Raw genomic sequence first — 26,970 nt, forward strand, 5'->3', positions numbered from 1 at the left:
ATACTGCTTCACAGTGCTTTACAGCTCTCTCTATGCAGTTTATAGAGTCAGCATATTGCTCCTGCCCCAAACAAACAGGGTTCTCATTTAACCCACCTTGGAAAGATGGAATGTTGGGTCAACCTTGAACAGATCAGGATCGAACTCCTGGGGTGAGCAGTGAGTTAGCCTGTAATACTGCATTCTAACCACTGTGCCACCACAGCTCTTATAGTGGCATATCCTATTTTTCTTGCAGTAACAACTTTGCATGATAAATTGAGTTGAAAAACAATGACTGGTCAAATCACATAGTTTCCACACTTTAACCACTATAGCACATTAGCTTTAGATTGCTAGCTCTATTTAAGAGATCAACCAAATATATAACTAACAAAATTTATTGGCATGCTAGGCCAGTATCAGAATCATATATAACCATTTAAATGGACAACCATTTAAATATGAGCCAGGAGTATGCAGCAGCTGCATAGTTCTAGGCTGCATAAACAGAGAGATAGGCTGCATAAACAGAGTGCTAATACTACTTTATAAAGTCTTGGTAGGGCCACACTTGGAATACTGCAGTCAGTTTTGGTCGCCACAATGTAAAAAGAATGTTGAGATTCTAGAAAGAGTGCAGAGAAGAGCAACAAAGATGATTAGGGGACTAGAGTCTAAAACATATAAAGAATGGTTGCAGGATTTGGGTATGTCTAGCTTAATGAAAAGAAGGACTAGGGCTGACATGAAATCAGTGTTCTAATATCTTAGGGGTTGCCACAAAGAAGGAGTTAACCTATTCTCCAAAGCACCTGAAGGTAGAACAAGAAGCAATGGGTGGAAAATAATCAAGGAGAGAAGCAACTTAAAACTAAGGAGAAATTTCCTGCCAGTTAGAAGAATTAATCAGTGGAATAGTTGCCTCCAGAAGTTGTGAATGCTCCAATACTGGAAATTTTTAAGATGTTGGATAACCATTTGTCTGAAGTGGTGTAGGGTTTCCTGCCTAAGCAGGTGGTTGGACTAGAAGACCTCAAAGGTCCGTTCCAACTCTATTATTCTATTCAGATCACACTGAACAACTGAGCAATCATTGTTGCCACTGAGCATAAATTTGCTGGCTAAGTAAGGAATAACTCATTTTGTTGGATGTCAAATAAATAAAATTCCGAAAGCTGAGGAAAGAACTCACAATAATCAATCAGGATAAGCAATCGAGATATAAAATGTAGCTTTCAATATAATATTTCCTTGGATGCCTAAACTGTGCTTCTAAAGCATTTCCATATGCTAGAAAACTACACCACCAATTATGCTGGCCTGCATTACAATACACATTTATGTTTAAATTTATGTTTATGTTTAACTTCTAGACTAATGTTAGTACAATCACAACACTCAATAGGTGACTACTAAAGATGGAAGGGCATGAATGAATTGCCAGTGTTTAGTTCTTTCCCCCCCAATTTCTTGAATTTTATTTATATAGATTTAATTTTCTTATCAACAGACTAGTGTGTTATACATCCTTTTATATACAGTGGCACCTCATGATACGAACCCCTCGTCTTACGAACAACCCGAGATACGAACCTGGGGTTCAGAAAATTTTTGCCTCTTCTTACGAACTTTTTTCTTCTTACGAACCTGCCACCGCCGAGAAGCCCCGCCGCCCAGCTGTCGCTTTTTGAAACAGCCGGGGGGCTTCCCAGCGTCCTCCTGAACCCAAACGCCAAATCCGAACTTCCGGGTTCGGCGTTTGGGAGGCCGCCGAGAAGCCTCCCAGCTGTTTTAAACGGTGACATCCGGGCGGTGGGGCTTCTCAGCGGCCTCCCAAACGCCGAACCCGGACGTTTGGGTTTGGCGTTCGGGAGGCCGCCGAGAAGCCCCCCGGCTGTTTTAAAAGGTGACAGCCGGACGGCGGGGCTTCTCAGCGGCCTCCCAAACCCGAACTTTTGCCGAACTTCCGGGTTCGGCGTTCGGGAGGCCGCTGAGAAGCCCCGCGGCCCGGCTGTCACCCTTTAAAACAGCCGGGGGGCTTCTCGGCAGCCTCCCGAACGCCAAACCCGGAAGTTCGGGTTTGTCGTTCAGGTTCAGGAGGATGCTGAGAAGCCCCCCCCCCCCGGCTGTTTTAAAAGGTGACAGCCGGGTGGCGGCGTTTTTTTTGCATTTTTTTTTCGTGGCACGGATTAATTGATTTTACATTGTTTCCTATGGGAAACAATGTTTCGTCTTACGAACTTTTCATCTTACGAACCTCCCCCGGGAACCAATTAGGTTCGTAAGACGAGGTATTACTGTATTTCATTAAAAAAATTAAAGGAAAACATTTAGTTTTTAAATTTCATGGTCAAATTTGTAAAATGTTTCACATTCTACAAATAGAACATGTTTCTTCTTTGAGAAGTTTCATGAAAAAGATTTCAAGGAAGACTTTTATTCCATGAAAAAAACAATCTGAACAATGGTTACAATATAAGAAAATGAATTGCTCATCCCATTCAGAGAGACCTTAAGAGAAGGGGAACTCCCATAATATTGTCTTTGAGCTATGGTGGCACATTGGTTAGAGTACAGTACAGCAGGCTACTTTTGCTTCCTGCTGGTTGCCTGCAATTTGGCAGTTAAAATCTCACCACCGGCTCAAAGTTGACTTAGCCTTCCATCCTTCCAAGGCTGGTAAAATGAGGACCCAGATTGTTGGGGGCTGTAAATTGATTCTGTAAACTGCTTAGAAGGGGCTGTAAGGCACTATAAAGCAGTATATAAGTCTAAGTGCTATTGCTACACTCAGAGGTGTCAGACTAAATGACTCAATCTCTTTCTCATAAACTAATTGCTTACCCTCCTTTCTAGAAGATAGTTTGATAGGAAAGAATTATGTAATTAGCTTCATTTGCACAAGTTTGGAAATCAGTGAAATAAAGTAGTCTTATGAGATCACAATTCACAGAGGTGCTGGGTCCTGCATTTTTTCTGATGCAAACAATGATGTTATCAGGGATAAAGCAGAAGAAGCAATAGCAAATGGAAATTTTAGTATTCTCAGGGAAGGAGCTATTTATACCTTCTTTGGAGGGGAACCAGGATTGAGAACACAGTCCAGCAATCAGAATATGTTTTATTTAAGTGCAAATAATCTTGGGAAGTACCAGAATTTACCAGAATTAGTAGTGGAAGCATTTGGGGGGCAGCTTTCTTTATTTTGTGAAGGGTCATTGAGTAAGCCCTCTTCCGCTTCAATTTTTTCATCGTTCTGCTCATCTGTAGCTTCTAAAGACTGTTCAACGTGACGGTAAGCTTGCTGCAAGGCTTCAATGTCGCTGTTTGTCTGCGCACTGGAAATACCTGAAAGGAGAAAAATTAAATGTTTCCAGATGCAACAGGCTGAAAATAAAATATTCATGAGGAACAAATCAGTAAAATAACAGCACTGGTAACCTAGTGTGACGTAAGCAAAATTCCAATGTCGCACAGGGCCAAAGCATGATCAGGCAATAACAGGACTTTTAACCTCTTGCAGGGACTCAATTCAGTTCAGGATTTTTCAGGCTCAGAGCAGATTTTATGAGTGAACAAAGGGAAAGGAAAATTATCTGATTCTTTCCATTGTTATAAACTTCTGACAAAGGGAGTTTTGTCCGTGGCAGTATATTATTGGACTCTTTCATTGCAATCCCATATGCTGTATTTTTCAGAATATTTTTATTTATTTTTATTTATTTATTTTGTCCAATACACAATGAGGGTTTTAGTGGGTATATATCTATATACACATAGTAAAATACATGATGAAGGTTATAGAGGAGATACTCATAGTAAAATATATCTAAGAAAGAATAGAAAAGAAGGTATAGTAATAGAACATATCAATGAAAGAATAGAGGAAGAGATATAGGAATAGAAGAAAGGTATAGGAGATATAGGAGAGCAATAGGACAGGGGACACAACTTTCCCTCTCCCCCTAAAAGTGGCTGAACATTTGGGTGCATCTTATGCCTCAAATGCAGCTTTTACTAAGCTTTTTTTCCAAATCCTAACGAGGTGCTAACAAGTGAAGCAATCTTCCATGCTTAGGATCTTCCTTTTGCCTGCTTTTTTCACTGCTGCTCCCTCCAATATTTAGCTGGGCTTCTGTGCTTTAGCAGCCTTTTTTCAGCCCTAACGAGGGGCTAACCAGTGAAGCGATCTTCCATGCTTTGCTAGCAAAGCGATCTTTCCTTTGTCTGCTTCATTGTTTCTCTCTCTGAAGAAAGAGAGAATTGAACTGTTTTAGAAACTGTTTTTTATCCCCAACCAGGGGATAAAAAGCAAGCATGGGTGCTCCAAACCAGCAAACTATTGTGCTGAAGCTGACCAGACTAAGGACTAGCCTAATGATTACCTGGTAGGCAGATTATTTTTTCCCTATTTTCCTTCCCAAAAACTAAGGAGCGTTTTATACTCCGAAAAATACGGTATCTACTGTATTTTTCGCTCCATAAGACGCAGTTTTTTTCCTCCCAAAGTAGGATGAAAAATCAGTGGCGTCTTATGGAGCGAAGATGCAGGCAGGGAGGGGGGGGGAGGCGCTGGAGCAGAGGGGGGGGGCGCGATATACTCACCAAAAGTGTCCCGCCTCTGTCGCCGCCTCTCCTCTTCCCAACCCCGAAGAGAGCCGCGCCTTTCGGCCTCCAGAAGTGCTGGGCCGGGGGACGCTTCCACCACGCAGGTTTAGGAGGTGGAGCGGCACCGGAGGAGCGTTGGCGGCTCCGAGCCTTTGGGAAGGCTACGGGAATCGCTTCAGGAGGCGGGGAGGTCTTGAAGACCCAAACCCCAGCCAGTCGCTCGCAGCCGGTCGGAGCTGCCCGTCCGACACCTCCGTCCGACCCGTCCGATGCTGGCGCCTCCCTCCCTGCCTGCCGGCCCCTGCGCGCCCCAACCCCCCCCCCGAACTCCCGCGGAAGGCAGTCCCCGTTCCCTCCCCCCCCCGCTTGCCAGCTCTCGCTTTGGTGTTTCTCCGGTGGAAGCAAGGCGGTTGAGTTGCTCCGAGGTTCTGCTTCCAAGCAACCGTTTGCCGCCTCCCCGCAAGCCCCCTGCCCGAAGCTGCAAGCGCGAGATCCTGGGGCGAGGGGGAGGCGGCAGTCCTGCGCTTTGCACTGGGGAGGTGCAGCGGGGAACCGGGGAGGAAGCCACCCCTCTGTGCTGGGAGGGAAGAAGGAACAATGTTCACTATCTCCCAGGACCACCAAGCCCCCTTCCAACAGCACATGCGAGGCTCCTGGCCTGCCAGCTCTAAGCTTCTCATTTCTGCTTTCTCTCTTTCTCTCTTGCTCTTTCATTCTTCTTTCTTTCTTTCTCTTTCTTTCTTTCTTTCTCTTCCTTTCTCTCCTTCCTTCCCTCCTTCCATTTCTTTCATTCCCCCTCTCTATTTTTATTTCTCTTTCATTCTCTTTCTCTCTTTTTCTTTCTTTCTTGCTCTTTTTCTTTCTCTCTTTTACCTTCCCTCCTTCCATTTCTTTCATTCCCCCTCTCTATTTTTATTTCTCTTTCATTCTCTTTCTTTCTCTCTTTTTCTTTCTGTCTTTTACCTTCCCTTCCTCTATTTCTTCTTTTCTTTCTCCTTCCTACCTTCTTCCCTCCCTCCCTTCCTTCAGTCCTTCCTCTCTTACTCTCCCCTTTCATAAGTTTCCTTGCTTCCTTCCTCTGTTCTGTCCCTCCCCCTTTCTTTCTTTCTTTCTTTCTTTCTATTTTTTTTCTATTTTCCTCCTCTAAAATCTAGGTGCGTCTTATCAGCAGGTGCGTCTTATAGAGCGAAAAATACGTATGTATTATAAAGCATCTTCCACTGAGATTCAAATACAAACATATCTGGAGATGAGTTTCATCAAGTTTTGCTGTCCAAAACAGGGTGGGGATGTGGGCCTGCACATGTGACCCCATGCCCCATTTTGCCCAGCAGGGTGCTGCAGAAGGCAGTCCAGGCTGAAAAAGGGTTTGGGAGGGGCCACATACTCCCCTGTACCCCATTTTGACTGCCAGAGACACCATAGGCCAGTTCTTTGCTATTTTCAGGCCAGCCCCACGGGCCAGATTTAAGAACCCTACGGGCAGGATCCAGCTCACAGGCCTTGAGTTTGACACCCCTGTTTAGAGCGTGATCAATAGAAGGAATAATTAACAAATAAAAAGTAACCTTACCTGTTCCAGTCATTTCTTCTGCAATAATTTCTTGAGCTGTATGTTGTTCTAACACAGCTGCATCTTGCTGTTCATTGGCTTTTTCAGTTTCTAAAACTGGCTCCTGGGAATCCAGAAGAACTACAAAGGAAGAAGAATTGTACATTACTGTAGATGAAGAAAAAGTAATGCCAATCTTACGCCTAACCTGTAACACTGGTGTGGGCAACATGCAGTAAAGTTTAATATGTAGACATTCTAAAAATTGTTTAGATAAGAAACTTTAAGATAACACAGTAAATATTTAATAAATATATTAAAATATAAAAGACTTTAGATAAGAAAATGAAAAAGGTGTAAAATTATGTATAAAATGTTAAATCATTCACAATCTTGTGAAGAATGTTAAAGTACAAATCACAGTTCTTGATTATGCAACAACCGGATTTAATCATGTTTCATGCCTGCAGGAGATGGTTGGGGAAAAGACTGCAATATTAAGTATTCTAATTAGGCAGAAAGTTGTGTCACTCAGTGAGACTTCTTTTAAGTAAGCATATATAAAAAGGGACAACATTTCCCCCCAGTTAGTAGTAGGCTTTTCTTTGTAGAGACTGATGGGTGCTATCCTGAAGCTTGTCTCTAATTTGAAAGAACGCAGTTCCAATATACTGTATACATATAAATTTTTTTTTTAAATTTTATATTATTTCCAAAATTGAAAAATAAATGTTGATGTCAATTGTTCACTTACATTGCCATTTTTATTTTTGACCAGTCTTTGAAAATGACTTCTAGACAAAGTTTGTTGTATAACACAAATATCTAAAATCTTTATTTTTCCAGTTACAGTGACTGATATGAGTACTGTTGACATCAAAGTATTCCTGTAATCTTTTCTATTAAAATCCAGGAATAATAATGATAATGATGATAATAATAATAATAATAATAATAATAATAATTTTGAGGGGGGGAACAGCACTATGATAAGTAAAATTAAAGGAAATGGGCCATTATGTTTGATTATTTGTCTCCCAAATTCAGGAAGATCAAACTCATTTTATAATAGATAATTTCATATTATATGAATTTGATACCTTTGGCCAGCAGGCCTGTCCTTTCCTCCTAGAAAATAAAATAATATATATATCACAAACTTGTAGAAAATAAATCACATACTTGTAAATAATTATTTTGAGTATGAAACAGGAAACTTTCTTGAAATAATTTACCATTTTACAACTGAAACTTTTGATGTTTTTCACTGACATAAAATATTTCACCTACATAAAATTTAAGTAGCATCAAGTCAAAAGATACGCACTATTGAAAATCATACTTAAAAAAATGTAAATCAAAATCTGAATAATACTTTAAGGAAATAATAATTGGAAGCATTTAATACATGTGCAAATCATTCCAATCGTTGTGCCTTTCTCCTCAAAATTCTGTTCTGGGCATAACAATTCTAATGTATTCACTGATTTCCAATAGCCAAACAATTAAGATTAACCATCGTGGCGGAGTGGTTATAATGCAGTATTGGCTCAATAGCAATAGCATTTAGACTTATATACCGCTTCACAGTGCTTTACAGCCCTCTCTAAGCAATTTACAAAGAGTAAGCATATTGCCCCCAACAATCTGGGTCCTCATTTTACCGACCTTGGAAGGATGGAAGGCTGAGTCAACCTTGAGCCTACTGAGATTCGAACTGCCAAACTGCTGGCAACTGGTGATCAGCAAAAGTAGTTTGCAGTACTGCACTCTTACCACTGCATCACCAAGACTCTTCAAGGTTGACTTAGCCTTCCATCCTTTCGAGGTTGGTAAAATGAGGAGCCAGACTATTTGGGGGCAGTGTGCTGACATTTATAAACCACTCAGAGAATGCTACAAAGCACAATGGATTGGTATATCAGTTTAAGTGCTATTGCTATTCTTTGAACGATTTTGGTGAAGAAAACCAATTGATACATTCAGTGCATTTAAACCAGCCTTTTTACTGAACAGAATGCTTCATCTGCGCTGGAAATACAACACAGTACACATGAAAATACAAATCAGAGAAGATGGCTAGGAATATAAGAAAACCTAGATAGTAATATTTTATACTGTTGGATTAGAATATATTTTATTTGCCCATTTGTTTACTTTTTAGACGTTTCATACATAAAATTTAAAGTTGTACAGATTGAATATCGTTATTATATCATTTAAATATTAGAATTTTGATTCAGCTTTTATTAAATCAGGAACATATGCCTTTGGAAATAATATTCCTTGCTCTACCATTGTAGGATCCTGTAATACCCAAATCTGTTTTAAAAATATATTAAAAACAGTATGCACTGTATGTCTCAAGAGAGTTATGTTTGGCATCATGATCTTTAATCATATCATTATTTTTATGTGATTTTGGCATTGATGCTGAGCCCTTAATGTTGTTTTAGCCTTCCAATAGTTTCTTTTCATGATTCCAGAAATATAAATTGCCTGAAACATAAATTAGATGACAGCTATGAAATGTTACAAATTATATGTATCTTCAGGAGTAAAGCTAATAAATGCATTAAAAGTCAATTGTATGGCACATTTCTATCTTTGAACATGTGGATTTTCAGTGCATGACATCTAGGGGCGGGCTATCAATCGCAACCCTACTGGAATGCGCCAGGAGTGCGCTGCTGTGCGCACGCTGGCACGCACCCGTGGCGCAGAAGCCAAATCTCGTGCGAAGGTAAGAGCTGCCAGCCCCCCCCCGGACCGCTCGCCCTCGCTCCCCCCTGCTCTGCCACTCACCCTTGCTCCCCCACCTTGCCTGTTTACCTGGATCAACTCCTGCAGGGGCCATGGCACAGGGAGCAGGCCGGGTGGCCCCAATTCAGGCCATGTGGCCTGTTCTGTGCTCTCCCGTGCCGCAGGCATCTCTCCTGCAGCCTGGGAGATCAAAGAGCAGGCCACGTGGCCAGAACTGGGGCAGGCCGCTTTTGCTGCCGGTCCCAACTGCTGCTCTAGGCATGGCAGCGAGATTCGGTTGCTGCGCATATGTAGCGGCCGAAATCTCTTTCCAGCAGGAAAAATTGCCAATTTATTTGCTTCCGCGCATGCAGAACATTTTTTACTGGAATCGCATTGGTGCGTGTGCACGGCGCCTGCACGCCGGACAGCAATGGAGTGAGCCTATGCGCTCCATTTCCGTCAACGGAACGGCGTTCCTCCCGTTCTGCCTAGTAGCCCACCCCTGATGACATCCCATGACTGCTCACCTGGATGCATATTCCATTGAGCTTAGTGGTCCTTACATCTAAAAAGACAAGTTTTACACAGCACTGTAAATAACTGAGTAAGCCCAGAGTTGGATAAAACATTGAAACCACAAAATTTAGAATGCTTAAAATAGGAAGTGATTATACTTATCACAAATGCTCACAGTAGCTTCAGACGTGACCACCTGTTGAGCCATGTTGTCTTCATCACATTCCGAATTTTCCTCAAAATCCTCACTATAATCACCTGAATGTTTGGAGGAAAGTGTTTAGTTCTTCAAAAGAAATAAGAGAAACAATGCTATTTTCCTTTCCAAGGATCTATTTAATTCTTTTATTGGATCAGATCAAACAATTGGGAAATTTTTCAGTTATAACTTAAGATTCTTCTTTCAGCACAGGCAGTGATGGGCTCCTACGGGAATGGTCGGGAACAGTCAGGAACGCAGTTCCGGTAGCAAAATTTGGAACTCCACCCCAGAGCACCCAATTTGCACTGAAAAATGTTGAAACAAAATGCATAAGCCATGCCCACAGTGTGGTAGTAAAAATTTTGGTAGCCCATCGCTGAGCACAGGGCTTTCAAACTCCTGATCTATGGGCTGGATGTATCACAAGCTGGCTACACCCATGCCCGGTTTAACGAAGGGGAAAAAATCCCAAAATATAATGCCACAGTGACGATGTGACTTTGACACTCCTGTTCCAGCAGAATAGCCAACTATGTAATTGTGCTTATACACCGAATAATGGAAATGTGCAGTTTCTCACTGAGCTGTAATGGTGCAAGCAAGCATTAAGACATGGTTTAAATTCTTTCTATTTAAACTGTGTCCAGTTCTCACTTAAAAGTATACATGCAGATGCTGAAAAAAACAAAACCCCAAACCTATTCTACAATCACTGGTTGCATAAAGCCTTCACATGTTGCAATATAACAGATTCTCTGGATCAGCCTGTTAGGCTTGGAAACCATCTAATGGCAACAATATTTTCTTATTTGTCTCAAATAATTCTTGACTTATGAGAAACTGCCCTTTAAACTAATGTAAAATCTCATGACTGCCTTTTATGAATCTGTACGATGAAGTAATAAAATGACAACATCCCTTGGAAATAAATACCATGTAAGTAAATAGTCATTAAACTTAGGTTACTAAGGAAATTATTTGAAATTACCAGATTTTTCATGACTCATACTTTCACTGTCATTTTCTTCTTTTGTCTGTTTCACTTGAGGCTGTTCACTGCAAAATATTAGGAATGACAAAATATTGTTCTCTTTACACTTGATTGAGGATATTCATTCTAATGCTATGCTGTTCTAACAGCAAAAATATTCCTTTCAACCACCCCCAAATTTTTCCTAAGCAACTAGAGACAGACAGGATGAATGGAAGCAGTCTGTGAATATCCATATAATAAATAAATAAATAAAAAATTAAAATACAGAATCTGTATTTTTTTTTTAAAAAAAAGATGCTATAAGCACCAATTTTGCTTTACTTATATTAATAGACGTCCAACTGAAAAATATTTTAGCCCATTAAGGCTTTAATAATGAAAATTCCTTTATTAATAAAGACTAAATTTCAGATTAGTCCAGTATTCAATTACTATTGTCTTACTCTAGATTGCAATCTGCATTAATCCTCGTCTGGACCTAAGAAAAATACTGTAAAAATACAGATGGCCACTGAACATTTATTTGTTTGTTTGTTTTACTGGCCACCCATCTTACCACAGGGTAACTCTGGATGGTTTATGGATGAGCTGGGGTGGCGCAATAGTTAGAATACAGCACTGCAGGCTACTTCAGCTAACTGCTAGTTGTAGTTCTGCAGTTCAAAACTCCAATTAAATACGGGGAAGGGGCTGGATGGGGTGGAGGTGGGATCTGTTGTTAATTGATCAACCAGCTCCACTGGGATATTCCCCCATTGGAACCCCAAGCTCGCTGGCAGAACTAGGTCTTTAGGCTCTTAAAAAAGGTCAGGAGGGTTGGATCCCCCCCCCCCCAATTGATTTATGTCTCATTTATGTTAACATTGGGAGGTGAATATTTTTCTAGTTTATCCATAAATATATGCTTGCTTCCAATTTTCAATTTCACTTTTCTGTTTGGCTTCCTTTTCTTATCCATAAGATGTCCTTTTCTACACCACAGCTTCCACCTACTTTTCAATGCTACACAACAATATTTATTTAGCACAATTTGTTTTCATAAGGGTTCATCGTTACATTTCCAAACTACTGCAATTCAGCATATAACTATCATTTTTATCTTTATTTTACCGTAAAAACTTGTGCAGGATTTCAGAATTAGTAGAGTCTAGTTCCTTATTTAATTTTGAGTAGTCTATGGTAGAGGATGCTCCTTTCTCAAGGTCAGCAAAAAACTTCTCCTTTTCTTCATCTTCTTCCAAAGTATCCAATCCATCTCCCAAAATATTCTCACTGGGTCCCAAAGCAACAACTGAATCTAAATGATAAAAGTATCAGAATATAGATAACCATATGAGTTTATACCTTAGTACTGTAACTGCCAAATGACATTCAGACTTTTAAATAAGAAAACAAAAATATTAGCATATGGTTCTAAATTCCCATTTGTTTAAACATAGGAAGTAAATTCAAGACTACAAAGGAATGTGTGGGCAGACTGGTTCCTGGTGGGGGGAAAAAGGAAAAAAAAGAGGAAAAAAGAAACATGCTTTGTCTTTGTATAGCAGGATAGTTTTGTGAGCTCATATGGTTCGAATGAACTATTGGACTAGGGCAATTATACAACTAGTACAGAAACCTAAAGCCCATATATTTTCTAGAGATGAGTTGTAAAATACTCCTTTAATCAATCACAGTGCGTTTTAAATTGTGGAACCAGAGTAAAGCATAAATATATAACATTATTTTGAAGTGACCATTTCATTTCTCCAGAACTATGCAACACAAAAACCACTTTAAAAAGTAACTAGTCTATGCTTGCCATATATTTATTAGCAAATTCTTAAAATATAATATAGTAAAAGAGAAGTTTAATATCAGAAGCACTTTTACCATTTGATTCCAAACTATCTTTGCTTAAAGAGACAGAAACACCATGAAGCTGCGGGAGCTGGAGATCTCCAAATTCTTCATCTACTTCCTCAATAGAAGGAGAAAGCTTCCGTGATTTCAGAAAGTTATTGCCGGTGTCCCGTATACCTTAAAACATAGCCGGAGGAAAGAGGAATGACTATTGATACATCCATACTCAAACACAGAAATATATTAAATTATGGGATCAAGTACTTCGCCTACTTAAAATCTCAATTTTCAAAACAGTTTACATATTGCATTTGGTCTAAAAAGCTATCCACGAATAATGATGTGAAAAGTCATATTTGCAATGTATGCTTTCCACAGAACGCTTTGAATTTTTATGGCAATTAAATTCATTAGCACAACAAAAGGACAAAAGGACAACCCTATTTTCTAAATAACTATTAACAAACATCCAGTTCTCATCTGTTTGATAATTTAAAAAACAAAAAAATGATTCACACTATAGAACCTAGGATCTACTTATCTTATAAATATAATTTTATTTAAGGATAAATTATGTTACAGAAAAATATTTCATATTTACAAAACTGGAAATTTTTTAAAGGTTGGATTATATACATTATTTTGAACTGAATGCAAATTCAACTGCAGTATGGAGAGAATAATTCTTCAGCTGCTTGATGAATCCTAAATATACCAACAAATAAATCACTTTTATAAATAGAATTGGAATATAATTTTGCTAAAGATTACACAGAATATTCACCAAAATATTTCAATAGAACTCAATAAATTTTGCAGCAGAAAGTCAATCATTCAGATGAAGAACCAACACCACCTTTATATAATACACACAGCTTCTTTATAGGACCAGTTTTATAAATGTAGCCTTCACAACATGGACTCTCACTTGACTGACTGGCCATCAAAGAAATCAGATTTCTCATATACTGTACATATCATTGCCTTAATTTGAATCATAGCAGGATGTAATTTTTCAAAATGGTACATTTAAACCAGGGGTCCCCAAACCTGGCCACTTGAAGACTTGTGGACTTCAACTCCCAGAATTCTGGGAATTGAAGTCCACAAGTCTTCAAGTGGCCATGTTTCAGGACCTCTGATTTAAACATTAACTTAAATCATATCAGAAAGTATTTTAACAATGGCTTATTAAATTGTTTTTGATTCAAAACTAATTTATAGAATTAAATGTTTCATAAAAACACAGGAACTGTCCACCTAGCTCCTTAAAGTCCTTAAAGTTTAGAAAAGACTCACCTAAAAGGCAGTCCAGGAGTACCCTGATTCATGGTGATTCAATAGATTTTCAGATTTTAAATATTTTCAAGTCTGCTTCTAGATGACATAGGTTAACTAATCTTATATATAAGCAAATTAGCACCATCGTTTTAGCAAGTTCACTCCCCTTGGTATTTTAATTGGCAATGACTCACACTTATTTGATTAGAAAAATTAGTAACAAAGTAAAAGATAATTACGGTATTAGAAATGGTAAATTAAATTTGAGTCACAATACATCACAGCTAACATCAATCATTGGCATTTATAAACAGGAAATTTAATCCAGTACCAGGCTCACTATCTGAAAATGATACCCTCTTTTCACAATCTTCAGCCACTGCCTCTTTTCTCTCAGAAAGTTTCTTCTCATTCCCTTTTGATAAACTTTTGATAAACTTGTTCTTTTTTGGAACTTTGGAAATTCAAGAAAATAACAGAAAAGATTGCACAGTGAGTAAAAAGTAAAATCAAACCACCACCACCACAAAAAAAAGGAAAAAAAAAAAGCAGAATAGAGATAGTGTCAATTTCTAGACATGCCAAGTATGAAAGTTTGGGATCAGAAACAATTTTCATTTAAAAATAATACCACTCAAGAGTACTATTTGCTCTAATCATTTGCTTGAACTAATAATATATGAGAAAGTTTCTTCAAGCTATAGAAAGCACTGCTAAATTGAAGGAGAGAAATTGCAATGCAATAGCAAGCACGTATGTAGGTAGTATTGTTTGTTTTATTTACAGTTGTTTTTTTCAGTTAAATGTTGCAAATCCAACTTTTCTCAAGTAACAAAATAACAAAAAAATTCTACTTATAAGCAGTATTTCATTTGACTGCATTTCTGGATGGTTTACTTTCTATTTCTTATATCTGAGGTAACGCCTTAACAAGATAAACAATCTATTTTGAATTACACACACTTATATATTGTCTTTCTATTTTTGAAATTGCTGCAAGAAAAGTGTCACATAACTAAAATAACAATAACAGCAGCAGCAACAACAATAAAGAAATAATAATTTCTTCAGCAAACCCCCCCCGAGAAGCATTAATATTAAACAAGCATTTTAATTCTCAGACTGTGTATTCCAAAAACCTTAATAGCTATAATTGAATTTACGAATCATCTAAAATTGTTTAAACTTACATAATGGGATTCCAAAAACCGACGAGGAAAGTCCTGCTCCCACTGGCATAAGTATATTAACTTATCCTTTTCACTCTAGTCCCTTGTTCTCCCAAGATGTCCGGACTTATACGGGAAAGGACATTTGGTAAAAAATAATCTCTCTGTTTATTGTGGATCGGAGAGTCCTTCCATTTGCAGAATTGCAAATCTAGATCCCCCTTACTAAAAATAAGGCTGAACAACTGAATTTGCTTTTATAATCTCATTTCTAAATATTTTTTCTTGTACTTTTCATCAGAAAGAAGAATACTTCAAAGTTTCTATTTTGAAATGATAAACTTAAAAGCTATAAATATTATAATGGGTTTTTTTTTCTTTACAAATGTTTTATATTAAAAACAGAACACTGAATTAGGAATTTTCATTGCAAACTTAACTCTTCACAAAACTGAAATATACTTTACAGTTCATTAAGATTTACTACTATCTACCAAATTTTGAACACCAGTTCTTATCTAGAAACATTCTCAAGTAGAGGCATTTTTAAGTAGAGGTACGACTGTACAGTGTTATATTAAAAATCTCAAACTACATTATTATAAGACAGTGCCATATGACAGATCAGGAGATTTGCCAGAATCACTATTTGGATATTTCGGTGGAAAGAATTCTCTAAGTGTTCCTGTACAATGTGCTTTACAATTTAATAGTTAATTTCTCAATGAATACAAGAAACACCTTAACAATATGATTCCTAGAATATTTATTTGGAATGGTACTTGATTTCTAATATATATGATTAAAAATATAAGTTTGATTTCCAATATCTACTTCTCCTGAATCTTATTTGTTTAGGTAAATAGCAAGACTATCACAAAGTGCTTTGAAGTATTATAAAAATAATGAACTTATTTATAATTACTCATATAATCATAGTTTTTTAAATGATTAGCAAAAGATATAGGTAGAATATAGCACAATATGGCTTCAAACAACTCCTGAAACAGTTGCCCAAACTCAGAAAAAGACACTATGCTTAACACCATTAAGCACCTCTTTAAAAAAACAATCCTACGATTTCTATTTCATTTTCTCTCCTTCTCTGTCTTCCACTTATGCACACACATAAAAAACCCCATCTCTATACATTTGAAGAAAATTCAGCTTGAATCAATCCGCTTTAGATTGAAATCATGTTCATTGAAGGTAATTTACATGCAGGTCTAGTATGAGTTGTTATGTATCCTACTTCCCAGGCTAGGCCTGAGAGAAAATTACTGATCCAAAATGTACACACAGTCATGTATATATAGACACAAAAAAGAGAACAAAAGTGATTCACTGACACCTTGTGGCAGAGATGTTACATAGAATAAATTTTAGTACAATACCATCATCTGAATCATCTTCTGTTATCCACCATGGCACAGGATGCTTTTTATTTTTAGACTGCTCAAGGGATTCAGGAATAACACTTTGGTTTTGTTCATTTCCAAGTGAATCGTCTGAAAGAGACTGAATAAAAGGAGACCCAATTTGCTGTTAATATTTATTATTACTTCATTTTTATGAGCCAACCATGTAAAAGCATGTTTAGTGTCACTGATTTTAAGGAGGGTTAACTCTGCTTAAAATACAGTGATTCTTAAAATAAAATTTTGCATAATAATAATTTTAATTTATTAGATTTGTATTAGATGATGATGATTATTATTATTATTATTAAAATTTTGCATCAAACATATCTGTGATAAATTGTTGGAGGAGCAGGTCACATTTTTATGATAAAGTATAGTATTTATGCAATGCTACTTAGCTATTCCTCCAACACTATTTAGCTTAGATTCATCTCTGATTCTTTTCCAGATTCTATTTTCAATCATTTTCATTTCCGGTAATGGAGAACATGTGTGATTCAAGCCACACTTTTTTTGATACATTTTTTTTAATTAAAAAAAAGATGCAAGAAAACATCTTAACAGATTTTCTAGAATACAGATCATGCATTGTCTGAGAGCATAGGAGATAAAATTTGCAGGGCAGAAGGGGTATTAAAATTATTGGACCACATCTGCGGAAAATCAACATTTTGGCAACATATTTTTATTTCTCCCTAGATTTTGTCATTTTCATAAAATTAACAATTATGTATACCAATTATAGACTTCCCAATCACTAGAGTTTCTGAAGAGCACAGAATATAGAATCCTTAAAGATCTCTCTGTTTACATGTTGAAGATTAATTTTCCCAGAACAACACAAGTATACAGTATTTGTAGACCCTTTTACTTTAAATTTTGTAAGTGGATTCACTCATAGGGATTATAAAAATAATTCTTCTGATAAGCCATGCAGTTTAATTAATATGTTCTTCTTTCCCAACACTGGAAGAACCAAAGTAGCAAACTAATTTGATATTAAAACTTGTACTCTGATCTGTTTTGGTTTAGTGCTTGTAGAAGAATTACATTTTTTTTCAAAGTGAAGACACAAGTTGAGTTGATGTCAACATAAGGCATTTAACAATATTATAGAAAAGGGCACTATATTCTATTGTTACACTGAAAACAGAGAAACCAAAATATATCTGTACCTCTTTTAAAAACTGCTCAAACTCTTCATCTATCTCTTTCATTGAAAACCGGTGAGCCATGGTTAGCAATAGAGTTCAACTTCCCAAGTCACTGGAGTGATCAACAGATTCTGAAATGAAAAAGGAGATGTAATTATTGTGGCCACAAATTTAAATTTATTACTTTCTATGCTTACATTATAAAATTTCACCTGGCCTGTAATGAGGGTGGACTATACATTTTTCCAAATGCATCACCAAATTTAAGCTCCTGTTGCATTGGAGCAAGGAATGCAAAATCTATACATATAAAAGTGAAAAACACTCACACCCACGCAATCACAAAATCTCCGCAGCTCTAAGGCCTACAAATTTGAAATTTGGCAAGTATGTTCCTCTTGGCTTCTAGGTGCCCACTAATAAAGGATTTTTCAAAATGATCACCAGATCATTATTTCTTATTATTATTAACATGTGCTGATACTAATTAGTTAGATGTTCTCCTCCTCCTCACAACTTAAAAATAACTCTGGAGAGAATGGGATAGCATAGGAGAGGCTTCTGTGGGCAAGTCTGAGGGACAGAAGGGGCTAGAAAGCCTGAGAGAAAGAAGGAAATAGGACAGGGGGAGGCTTCTGGGGGGCAAGGCTGGGGGAGAAAAGGCTGATCATAACTATTCATTAATTTTCAAGCTTCAAATGCCGATTTATCAAGCCCAATCACATAGTTACATAGCAGAGCATGGGTATTCAGCTGGTCCATATAACAAATGAATGTTTAGTATGATTGTTGAATAAATTGTAATGATAGTTTTTAATTAGAATTTTAAGACTGTTTTTAATGTACTATTAATTGGATTGTTATTACTGTTTTTTTCTGTTTTTTGTACATGTTGAGGCGCCCCGAGTCCTCGAAGAGAACCGGCATACAAATCCAATTAAATCTAAATCTAAGAAGTTTAAAACACTCTTAAACTATGACTGTTTCAATAACCTCCAAAGAAACATCCTAATTTAAATTGGTACATTGTTCACGTGTATCATGTGGCATTTTGCACTGATGGCACTTCCATTATAGCTCTCATTTCATCTATTAAGAATGGTTACTATTCATCTTTCTCTCTTCTTCTTCCACATAGATAACCACATATGGCAGTTAGCAATTGTTTTTGTATTCTGTATAAATAGCCATTTTGTATATTGTTATACAACAATATACAGGTAGACCTTCACTTACAACCATAATTAAGCCCAAATTTTTGGTTGTTAAATGATGTTTGCCCTGTTTACGACATTTCTTCTCCCAGTTCTTAAGTGAATCACCACAGTTGGTAAATTAGTAACCTGGTTGTTAAGTGAATCTAGCTTGTCAGAAGGTTGCAAAAGGTGATCACATGACCCCAGGACAAAGCAATGGTTATAAGTATGAACCAGTTGCTAAGCATCTGAATTTTGATTACATGATCATTCATGGGGATGCTTCAAAAATCGTGTGAAAAATGTTCATAAGTCACTTTTTTCAGGGCTGATGTAACTTTGAAGGGTCACTCAATGAACTGTTGTAAGACAAGGACTATCTGTACAGGCTTTTAAGGCTGCTGTTTTTCCAGCTGATAAGCCCAGCATTTTCACCACTAAGCCATGTGCCGCCCTATTGATATAGATAGCCATTTTGTATATTATGTTATATCCAGTGTTAATTGAAGACAGCCCTCAAATCAGTTTTTGAGGAGCTATGAATAGAATGATTCCTACATTCTAATTCTGTAGAAATAGGTCTTCTTCGGCATTTCTTTCCATTTCTCTTCCAAAGCTGTTCTGTATTTTGAGACACCTTTAAAATGATGGTGGGAATATCTGTATCCTTTCTATCATCACCTGATGAAGAAAGCACTAATTCCATCTATTTACTTACTACCATTTATACAAGAGACAAACCATTAAATTAATATCAGTTCGCAAAGGCCTTAGGTTTGAGATGGACTATATGGTTCCTGTGATATGGACATGTATTTCTCACTAAAGCATATTAATGGACTCAAATAAACTGTCAAAACTAATTATAACCAGAAAACCATTGGCTTCAATATATATTTTAACAGCATACATTATGTTGATTTGTAAATACCATTATTTCTAAATATTATGGTATTCATCTCTCCTTATTTTTAAATATACAATTCTCATATGATTTTGTAGAAACATCATAATATATTTGTACACCAAATTTAAACAAAAAATATTATTGACATATGCTAACCAGACAATGATCCATTTCTATATTTCGACACAAGTGGACAGCTACATTACGAAAGACTTCATTGAAATAATTTAAAATCCATCAATATGTCCTCTGTTAATGAAAAAAAAGGGTTTGCAGAATAATTTCTACTATAAATTTTTAAGCTCTCTAGGTATAGCAACCAAGTGCAAAAAATATTTATATTCCATTATTTTATTAGTAATACCCAACACCCAACTAACCCATATTCTGATCTACCAACTCTCTGATCTTTAGGTCAAAATTTATCGAACAACTGTACATAATTTCATCTTCTGCATGGAACAGTTAAACAAGATCAGGCTTTATTAGTACAGCACTTGGATGGAAGACCATTAAGAAACACTAGGAAAATGGTATGGTTTCATATTGTTGCAAAGAAAACATGGCTGAATGCCAGGAGCCAAATTCAAATGGAGTAAGACCCTATTTTAATCAATTTCATTAGATTTGCATGCTACCTTTTATACTATAAAGTAGCTCAAGGTAACATGCTTCCTCCTAATATTTTGCCCCACTAATACTCCTAAATGAGGTAGACTGGACTTAAGAGGGAATAACAGGCTCAAAATCACCCAGGAAGCTTATGGCTGAGTGTGATATAGAGCCTGGGTCTCCCAAGGTCTCCAATACTTTAATCACTATATCTAGCAGCCTCATTACATTTACAAACTTCAGATTTATCTATGTCTGATAGCAATTTAAATACAGAGAGGAGCACACAGTGGTATTAAATAAGCACAGATTGGATCACATTGTCTGTCTTTCCTATTTTCTACTACTTTAGACAGTATTTCTGAACTCCCCAATATGCCTTTCTTCCATTTTAGCATTTTCAGTGAAAACCACTACCATGGGATTAGACTTTTGGTGTATTGTCCTCAGATCATTATCAAAACACTGTACTCTGCTAGCCACCAAACTTGATAGGTAATATAGGTAATCCTCAATTTACAATCATAACTGAGTCCCAAAATTAATGTTGCCTAAGTAGAAATTTTTAAATTTAATTAATTTGATTTCTATGCCACCCAATCCCAATGGGACTCAGAGCGGCTTGCAACAGTACATACAATAAACAAAGTCAAATATTAGTAAAAGAACAGTAAAACCCATAATAAATCTTAATGAACTATCCAATCAAACTCACATACATACAGAATCAGTTACCGATTGGACAAGATAAGATGTTATATATGTTAAGTGGGTTTTGGCCCATTTTACAACTTTCCTTGCCACATTTGTTAAGTGAATCCCCGCAGCTGTTAAATTAGTCAAACGGCTATTAAGTGAATCTGCCTTCAACTTTGCTCGTTGGACAGTTGCAAAAGAGGATCACCTGACCTGCCTCCTGCAACCAGTCATAAATGTGAGTCGATTGTCAATCCTCCGAATGTCAATCAAGTGACAATGGGGACATGACAACCGTCATTAAAAGTGTTGAAAAAACTGTCACAAGCCACTCTTTTCAAAGCCATTGTAAATTTTGGTCACTAAATGAACTATTGTGAGTGGAAGGCTACCTCTACTGAACCATTTACTTTCAGCCTATATTATGTGGCTGGTGAACCATACCATATAGCGCCAGCTAAGAGGATATGAATGATTTGGTTTTAGGGGGTTTAAATTGTTTTTATATTGTTTTAAATTATTGTAGGAGTTGCGCGGTTTACAAATCAAATAAATCAAATAAAAAAGAGATAGATAGATAGATAGATAGATAGATAGATAGATAGATAGACAGACAGACAGACAGACAAGGCAACCTCCAGGCAGGAAATCGAAGCATTCAACGGGACGCTTTAAAACCCGAGGTAAGAGATGCAAAATAAGAATGAGCACAGACAATTTAATGCCATTTTTTGGTTGACTTCGGAACAGCCCCGGTGAACGGCTCTCTCTGCTCAGATAGGGCGGCAAAAATATAGGCGATCTTTAGGGGATAGCAAAGAATTGGAGGGTTCCCTCCTCTTTCTCTGCTAAACCCCCCCTTATGCTACGCAGGTCCGCTACAACCCCTTGCGCGCCCATTTCTTTTGGGAGCATCCAGGCGAGCATCTACGGGGGACGGGAAGAGTCGGAATCTGGAAGCCAAGCCGAATCTGGTTTCCCGAAAGCGGGGACCGCAACTAGAAGGGAATGAATTACCCCCTCCCACCAACCCCTCCGCAGGCCTTCCTACCGAGGGTTGAGGGGACGTAGAGCGGCTCCGCGCAGTCGCTGCGCCAGAGCCGCGGAGGCAGCGAGACGAAAGGCGAAGGGAGAAGGCGTTATACTAAGAAAAGTTCCGGGTATCGGAGGAGGCGGCCGCGGGAGGCGGAGTAACCTAGGCAACCAACTGAACCCGCGTGGCCGCCGTAGCGCAAAAAGCCAACGTTCTGGGCCGTCGCTGGTTGCGTACCGGTGACGTAACATGGAACGCCGAGGAGAATTATGAAAGAGGCTACTTTCGCCAGTCTCCCCGTGGTCACGTGACGCAAACAGAACTCCCTGTCCGCCTAAAAGGGCGGTAGGGTGTCTGATTGGGCGGCGGAGAAAAAAGGGGGGTATCGAAGCGGGTTTTGCTTCGGCCCGCGGTGTTTGGGTCTTTGATACTTTCCTATGGAAGGGAGAGATGGCTCCGAGCTTTGCCGGCTTTTTCGGCGGCAGTAGGACCATTATTACCTTCTCTGGGATGCGCAACAGCGGTGCATCCTCCCAAAAGGCAGAGCAAGTTGCTAGTCCTCTGGGCGGCTCGTTATCGAGAGGCTGGCCGTAAGGACAATGAAAGCCGCGCTAATTTGGATCCTGGGCTAATTTCCCCCAAACTAGACTCCAAAAAATCCGGACGATCGTAAAAAAGGGGTGGATGGCAAAGAGGAAGTTTCCCCGTGTCTTTTGTTTTTTTTTTCATCCAATTTTTGCAGCCCATTTTCCAGGACTAACTCAGGACCCGGATAGGGCGACTTTCCTGTCATTAGCCTCTTGTTGCCGTTCAGATAACTGAATTTATTTTAAGCTTCTGCGATTGCTTGGTAAAGTTACATCTTGAATATAGCGATAGCATTTAGACTTATATACGCTTCACAGTGTTGTTGTTGTTGTTATTATTATTATTTGGACTTGTATGCTGGCCCTCTCTGGAGTCGGGGCAGCTCACAACATATCAGTAACCGAAACAGTGTACAATAACATAGCTAAATCCAATTAATATAAGCAATTAATTAAATAGAATAGAATAGAATAGAATTTTATTGGCCAAGTGTGATTGGACACACAAGGAATTTGTCTTGGTGCATATGCTCTCAGTGTACATAAAAGAAAAAGATACATTTGTCAAGAATCATGTGGTACAACACTTAATGATTGTCACAGGGGTCAAATAAGCAATGAAGAAACAATATTAATAAAAATCTTAGGATACAAGTAACAAGTTGCAGTCATACAGTCCTAAGTGGGAGGAAAGGGATGATAGGAATGATGAGAAAAACATTATAGAAAGGCTAAACATTAAAAATCATTCATATAATTACAACCACTAGTATACAAAACGTTCAATGGCCAGAGGCTGGGTCTAATGCCCCCACGCCTGATGGCATAAATAAGTTTTCAGGTTCTTATGAAAGGCAAGGAGGGTGGGGGCAGTATGAATCTCCGGGGGGTGGGGGAGGAGCTGATTCCAGAGATATCCCTCTCTAAGCGGTTTATAGAGAGTAAACATATTGTCCCCCAACAATCTGAGTCCTCATTTTACCGACCTTGGAAGAATGGAAGATTGAGTCAATCTTGAGCCTACTGAGATTTGATCTGCCAAACTGCTGGCAGCCCGTGATGAGCAGAAGTAGCTTGCAGTACTGCACTCTAACCATTGAACCGAGGCTCTAGGTCAGCTATGTAGTATTTGGGAAGGTGTAGTATTTGGGAAAAGGTGGTAATATCGAGGTTGGAGGGGGATCATGTTGTAGACCTCTAATTGATTCCCTTTCAGGCCAGAATCCAGTTTAAAGCATCCCGGATGGATGGTTTGGGAAGAAGCAGTAACTAGTGTTATCCATATAGGGGAGTTAAACATTCAGTTCACAGAAGTTTTCAATAATACAAGTGACCTGCATAAGAGGAAAGTTTGGAAACCTCTGGTTTGGTGCATTGTATATGAATCCTGCAGTTGTGAATAATTTATGGTTCAATGTGCTATTTTCAGAGCCAAGGATGCCCCCTTTTTTCCTCCTGTCCAAATTCAGAAGGATATTTATGCTACCTGATGTTTTGCAATGTTGGCAGACGGGTCGTCGAGCCTAGATAAAGTGGTTTGGGATTGTCTGCAAGATTTGTATTGGTTACTTCTCAAGTAAAATGAAAGAAGTTGCCTGTATCACTTTTGCTTGGTGTCTTTACTACATGATATAGCGTGTTTCCCCGAAAGTAAGACAGTGTCTTACTTTCTTTTTACCCCCAAAAGCCCCACTACGTCTTACTTTCGGGGTATGTCTTACATTGGAAAAAAATTGAAATGGTCGCGTTCCCGAAGGCATCTCCCCAGAGTCCAGAAGGGCAGCCGCGGGACAGGAGCCTCGTGAGCCCTTTTCCAAGTTCAACCTCAGGGCTCCAAGCGGCGTGCACGCGTGGAGCCACAGAGGCGTGTCGAGGAAGCGTGTGTCTGGAGGGGAGGAGCCGCTCTGCGCAGTTGGGCAGCCCCACCTGCCTGCCGGAAAGGAGGCGGGCGAAGGAGGGCGCAGCTCCGGCCGCTCGCCTCGGAGCTGGTCGGCCTCGCTGGCCGCTTGCAGCCGAGCCTCGGCAGGACTCGGTTGCTGGGACGAGCGCCTTCGCTGCAAGCCGCCGCCCGCTCAGCTCGCTTCGGACCAGCGCCGTCCTTCGCTTTGCCAAGCCGGGGAAGAGGCGGTGGCGCTGCGGTGAGGCGAAGGCGAGGGGCGCGCGGGGAGCTTGGAAGTGACGTCATCGGGCTCCCCCCCGGCAATACCCCCGTGTTTCCCCGAAAGTAAGACATATGTCTTACTTTTGGGATACGGCTTATATTAGCCGACCCCCCTGAAACCCCCGATACGTCTTACAATCGGGGGTGTCTTACTATCGGGGAAACAGGGTAGTTAATAATAATAATTTGTTCGATTTGTATGCCGCCCCTCTCCGAAGACTCGGGGCGGCTCACAACAATAATAATAACAGTGTTACAATGTAAACAAATCTAATATTAAAAATCATCTAAAAACCCATCATTTAAAAACTATGCAACACACGCATACCATACATAAAAATATAAAAGCCTGGGGGAGGTGTCTCAATTCCCCCATGCCAGGCGATACAGGTAGGTCTTAAGTAATTTGCGAAAGACAAGGAGGATGGGGGCAGTTCTAATCTCTGGGGGGAGTTGATTCTAGAGGGCTGGGGCCGCCACAGAGAAGGCTCTTCCCCTGGGGCCTGCCAAACGACATTGTTTAGTTGACAGGACCCGGAGAAGGCCACCTCTGTGGGACCTTATCGGCCGCTGGGATTTGTGCGGCAGAAGGCGGTTCCGGAGTTCCAGTTGGTCATGAAAAGAGAATTTTAACTTTAACAGATATAATCAGAGAGAACAAGAGAGTATGAACTGAAAATGAATAAAAGAAAAATATTATTTAAAAGGTCAATGGGTAGTAGCATGTCCCTGGATGTTCCAGAGACTGATATTTGGATAATTGTTTATTAAATGTCTTTACTAATTCCTGAACTGTAACACCATTCAGAGGCATGCAGGAATGAGGGTTTTTTGGTGCATTATATATTAAGCAGATAAAGACAGCTGGATGGATGCTCTACCTATAGCACAGTGGGTTCAGAGAACAAGTTTTTTTTCCCTAATCTCTTAAAAAGAGCAGGGAAAAAGAGACCAACTTATAATCAGTGGGTTGATTATTCTTCCTTAAAAAAAGTCTCCTTACAAATCCTGAAATGATATGGAAATAAGGAAACCTGTTCTCTGAATGTTTAACCACATGCACTTAAGCCCCCAGACTGTACAAATGACACATAGGCTGTATAATATTGTATAATATAATATACAGTAGTATAATAGGTTGTATAATATCTCTGTATACCATTAGCTTAAAACAAAAGTTTGTCTTAATTGTGCCATTCTGACCTCAAGTATTTGGAGTTAGAAAGTTCCTGGGGATTTGAGCCATTTCTTAAAACATTCCAGGACAGTACTTTTTATAGGTTAGGCTATTTACCAGATTATCTTTGCTAAAATTAATATTATTACATCCTAAATGGGTAAAAAACAAAACAGTGAGAAAAAAATGGGAGGATGATAGGCTCAAGTTATGCCATCTTTCTCTACTTAATACCTAATCACAGTACAAACTTATTCTGGAAACTTTTCCCCCCTCCCATATTCCTGTGACATTGCTTTTCATTTCAACCTAGTCCAGGAGTAAGGATTGAGTCATCCTTAGTTTTACCAGAGTTAAAAGTATTATTTCATAGACCATATTATAGAGTGGTCAGTGGTGGGTAAAACCAGAAAGCTACTTATAGACCATTTCAGGCTGATGTTTCAGGCTCCCTTCTGAATGATTCCTGAGTGTTCTCTGTTTCAATTTTCTTATTGTTTCCATAAAGAGCTTGACTTACTTGTCAAAGTTTGACATAGTATAGCAGGCCTAAATAATAGAACTCTTTCCCTTCCTCCACTACTTGAACAGAGCATGTGCATCTGCAAGTGATCATTAATACCCTCAAAAATGTCCAAATATACTTCACCAGAAGAGCCCTCCACTCCTCCACTTGAAACAGAATACCTTACGAAACTAGACTTACAATCCTGGGTCTTGAGGGCTTAGATCTACGACGCCTTAAACATGATCTAAGTATTGCCCACAAGATCATATGCTGCAATGTCCTGCCTGTCAAAGACTACTTCAGCTTCAACCACAACAACACAAGAGCACACAACAGAAACAAGCTTAATATTAACCGCTCCAAACTTGACTGTAAAAAATACGACTTTAGTAATCGAGTTGTCGAAGCGTGGAACTCATTACCGGACTCAGTAGTGTCAACCCCTAACTCCCAACATTTTATCCTTAGACTATCCACAGTTGACCTCTCCAGATTCCTAAGAGGTCAGTAAGGGGCGTGCATAAGCGCACTAGAGTGCCTTCCGTCCCCTGTCCTATAGTCTCTCCTATATCTCCTATATCTTCTCTACAGTATCCTCTATAACCTTCATTGTGTATTATTGTGTAT

The 26,970-nt window shown here is 38.8% G+C and overlaps 1 protein-coding gene across 2 annotated transcripts in view; it reads right to left on the reverse strand.

Annotated features, from left to right (window-relative positions):
* The window catches only part of CEP162 (centrosomal protein 162), a 54,945-nt gene extending 32,835 nt beyond the window's left edge, over positions 1–22,110 (reverse strand). Inside the window, exons 1-11 of one of the 2 annotated variants that reach the window (XM_070733151.1) lie at positions 21,929–22,110; positions 17,488–17,597; positions 16,286–16,409; positions 14,054–14,176; positions 12,472–12,618; positions 11,710–11,896; positions 10,594–10,661; positions 9,579–9,661; positions 7,243–7,270; positions 6,164–6,283; positions 3,145–3,330 (exon numbers count right to left, since the gene is read on the reverse strand). In XM_070733151.1, the coding sequence (XP_070589252.1) occupies positions 3,145–3,330; positions 6,164–6,283; positions 7,243–7,270; positions 9,579–9,661; positions 10,594–10,661; positions 11,710–11,896; positions 12,472–12,618; positions 14,054–14,176; positions 16,286–16,409; positions 17,488–17,547 (1,126 nt within the window). In that variant the 5' untranslated portion in view covers positions 17,548–17,597; positions 21,929–22,110. The remainder of the gene's footprint in view (positions 1–3,144; positions 3,331–6,163; positions 6,284–7,242; positions 7,271–9,578; positions 9,662–10,593; positions 10,662–11,709; positions 11,897–12,471; positions 12,619–14,053; positions 14,177–16,285; positions 16,410–17,487; positions 17,598–21,928) is intronic. The other variant, XM_070733152.1, reaches the window with a different exon arrangement.
* Between the last annotated feature and the right edge of the window lie 4,860 nt (positions 22,111–26,970).

Source organism: Erythrolamprus reginae, chromosome 1 (genome assembly GCF_031021105.1).
Source record: "Erythrolamprus reginae isolate rEryReg1 chromosome 1, rEryReg1.hap1, whole genome shotgun sequence".
Taxonomy (NCBI): domain Eukaryota; kingdom Metazoa; phylum Chordata; class Lepidosauria; order Squamata; family Dipsadidae; genus Erythrolamprus; species Erythrolamprus reginae.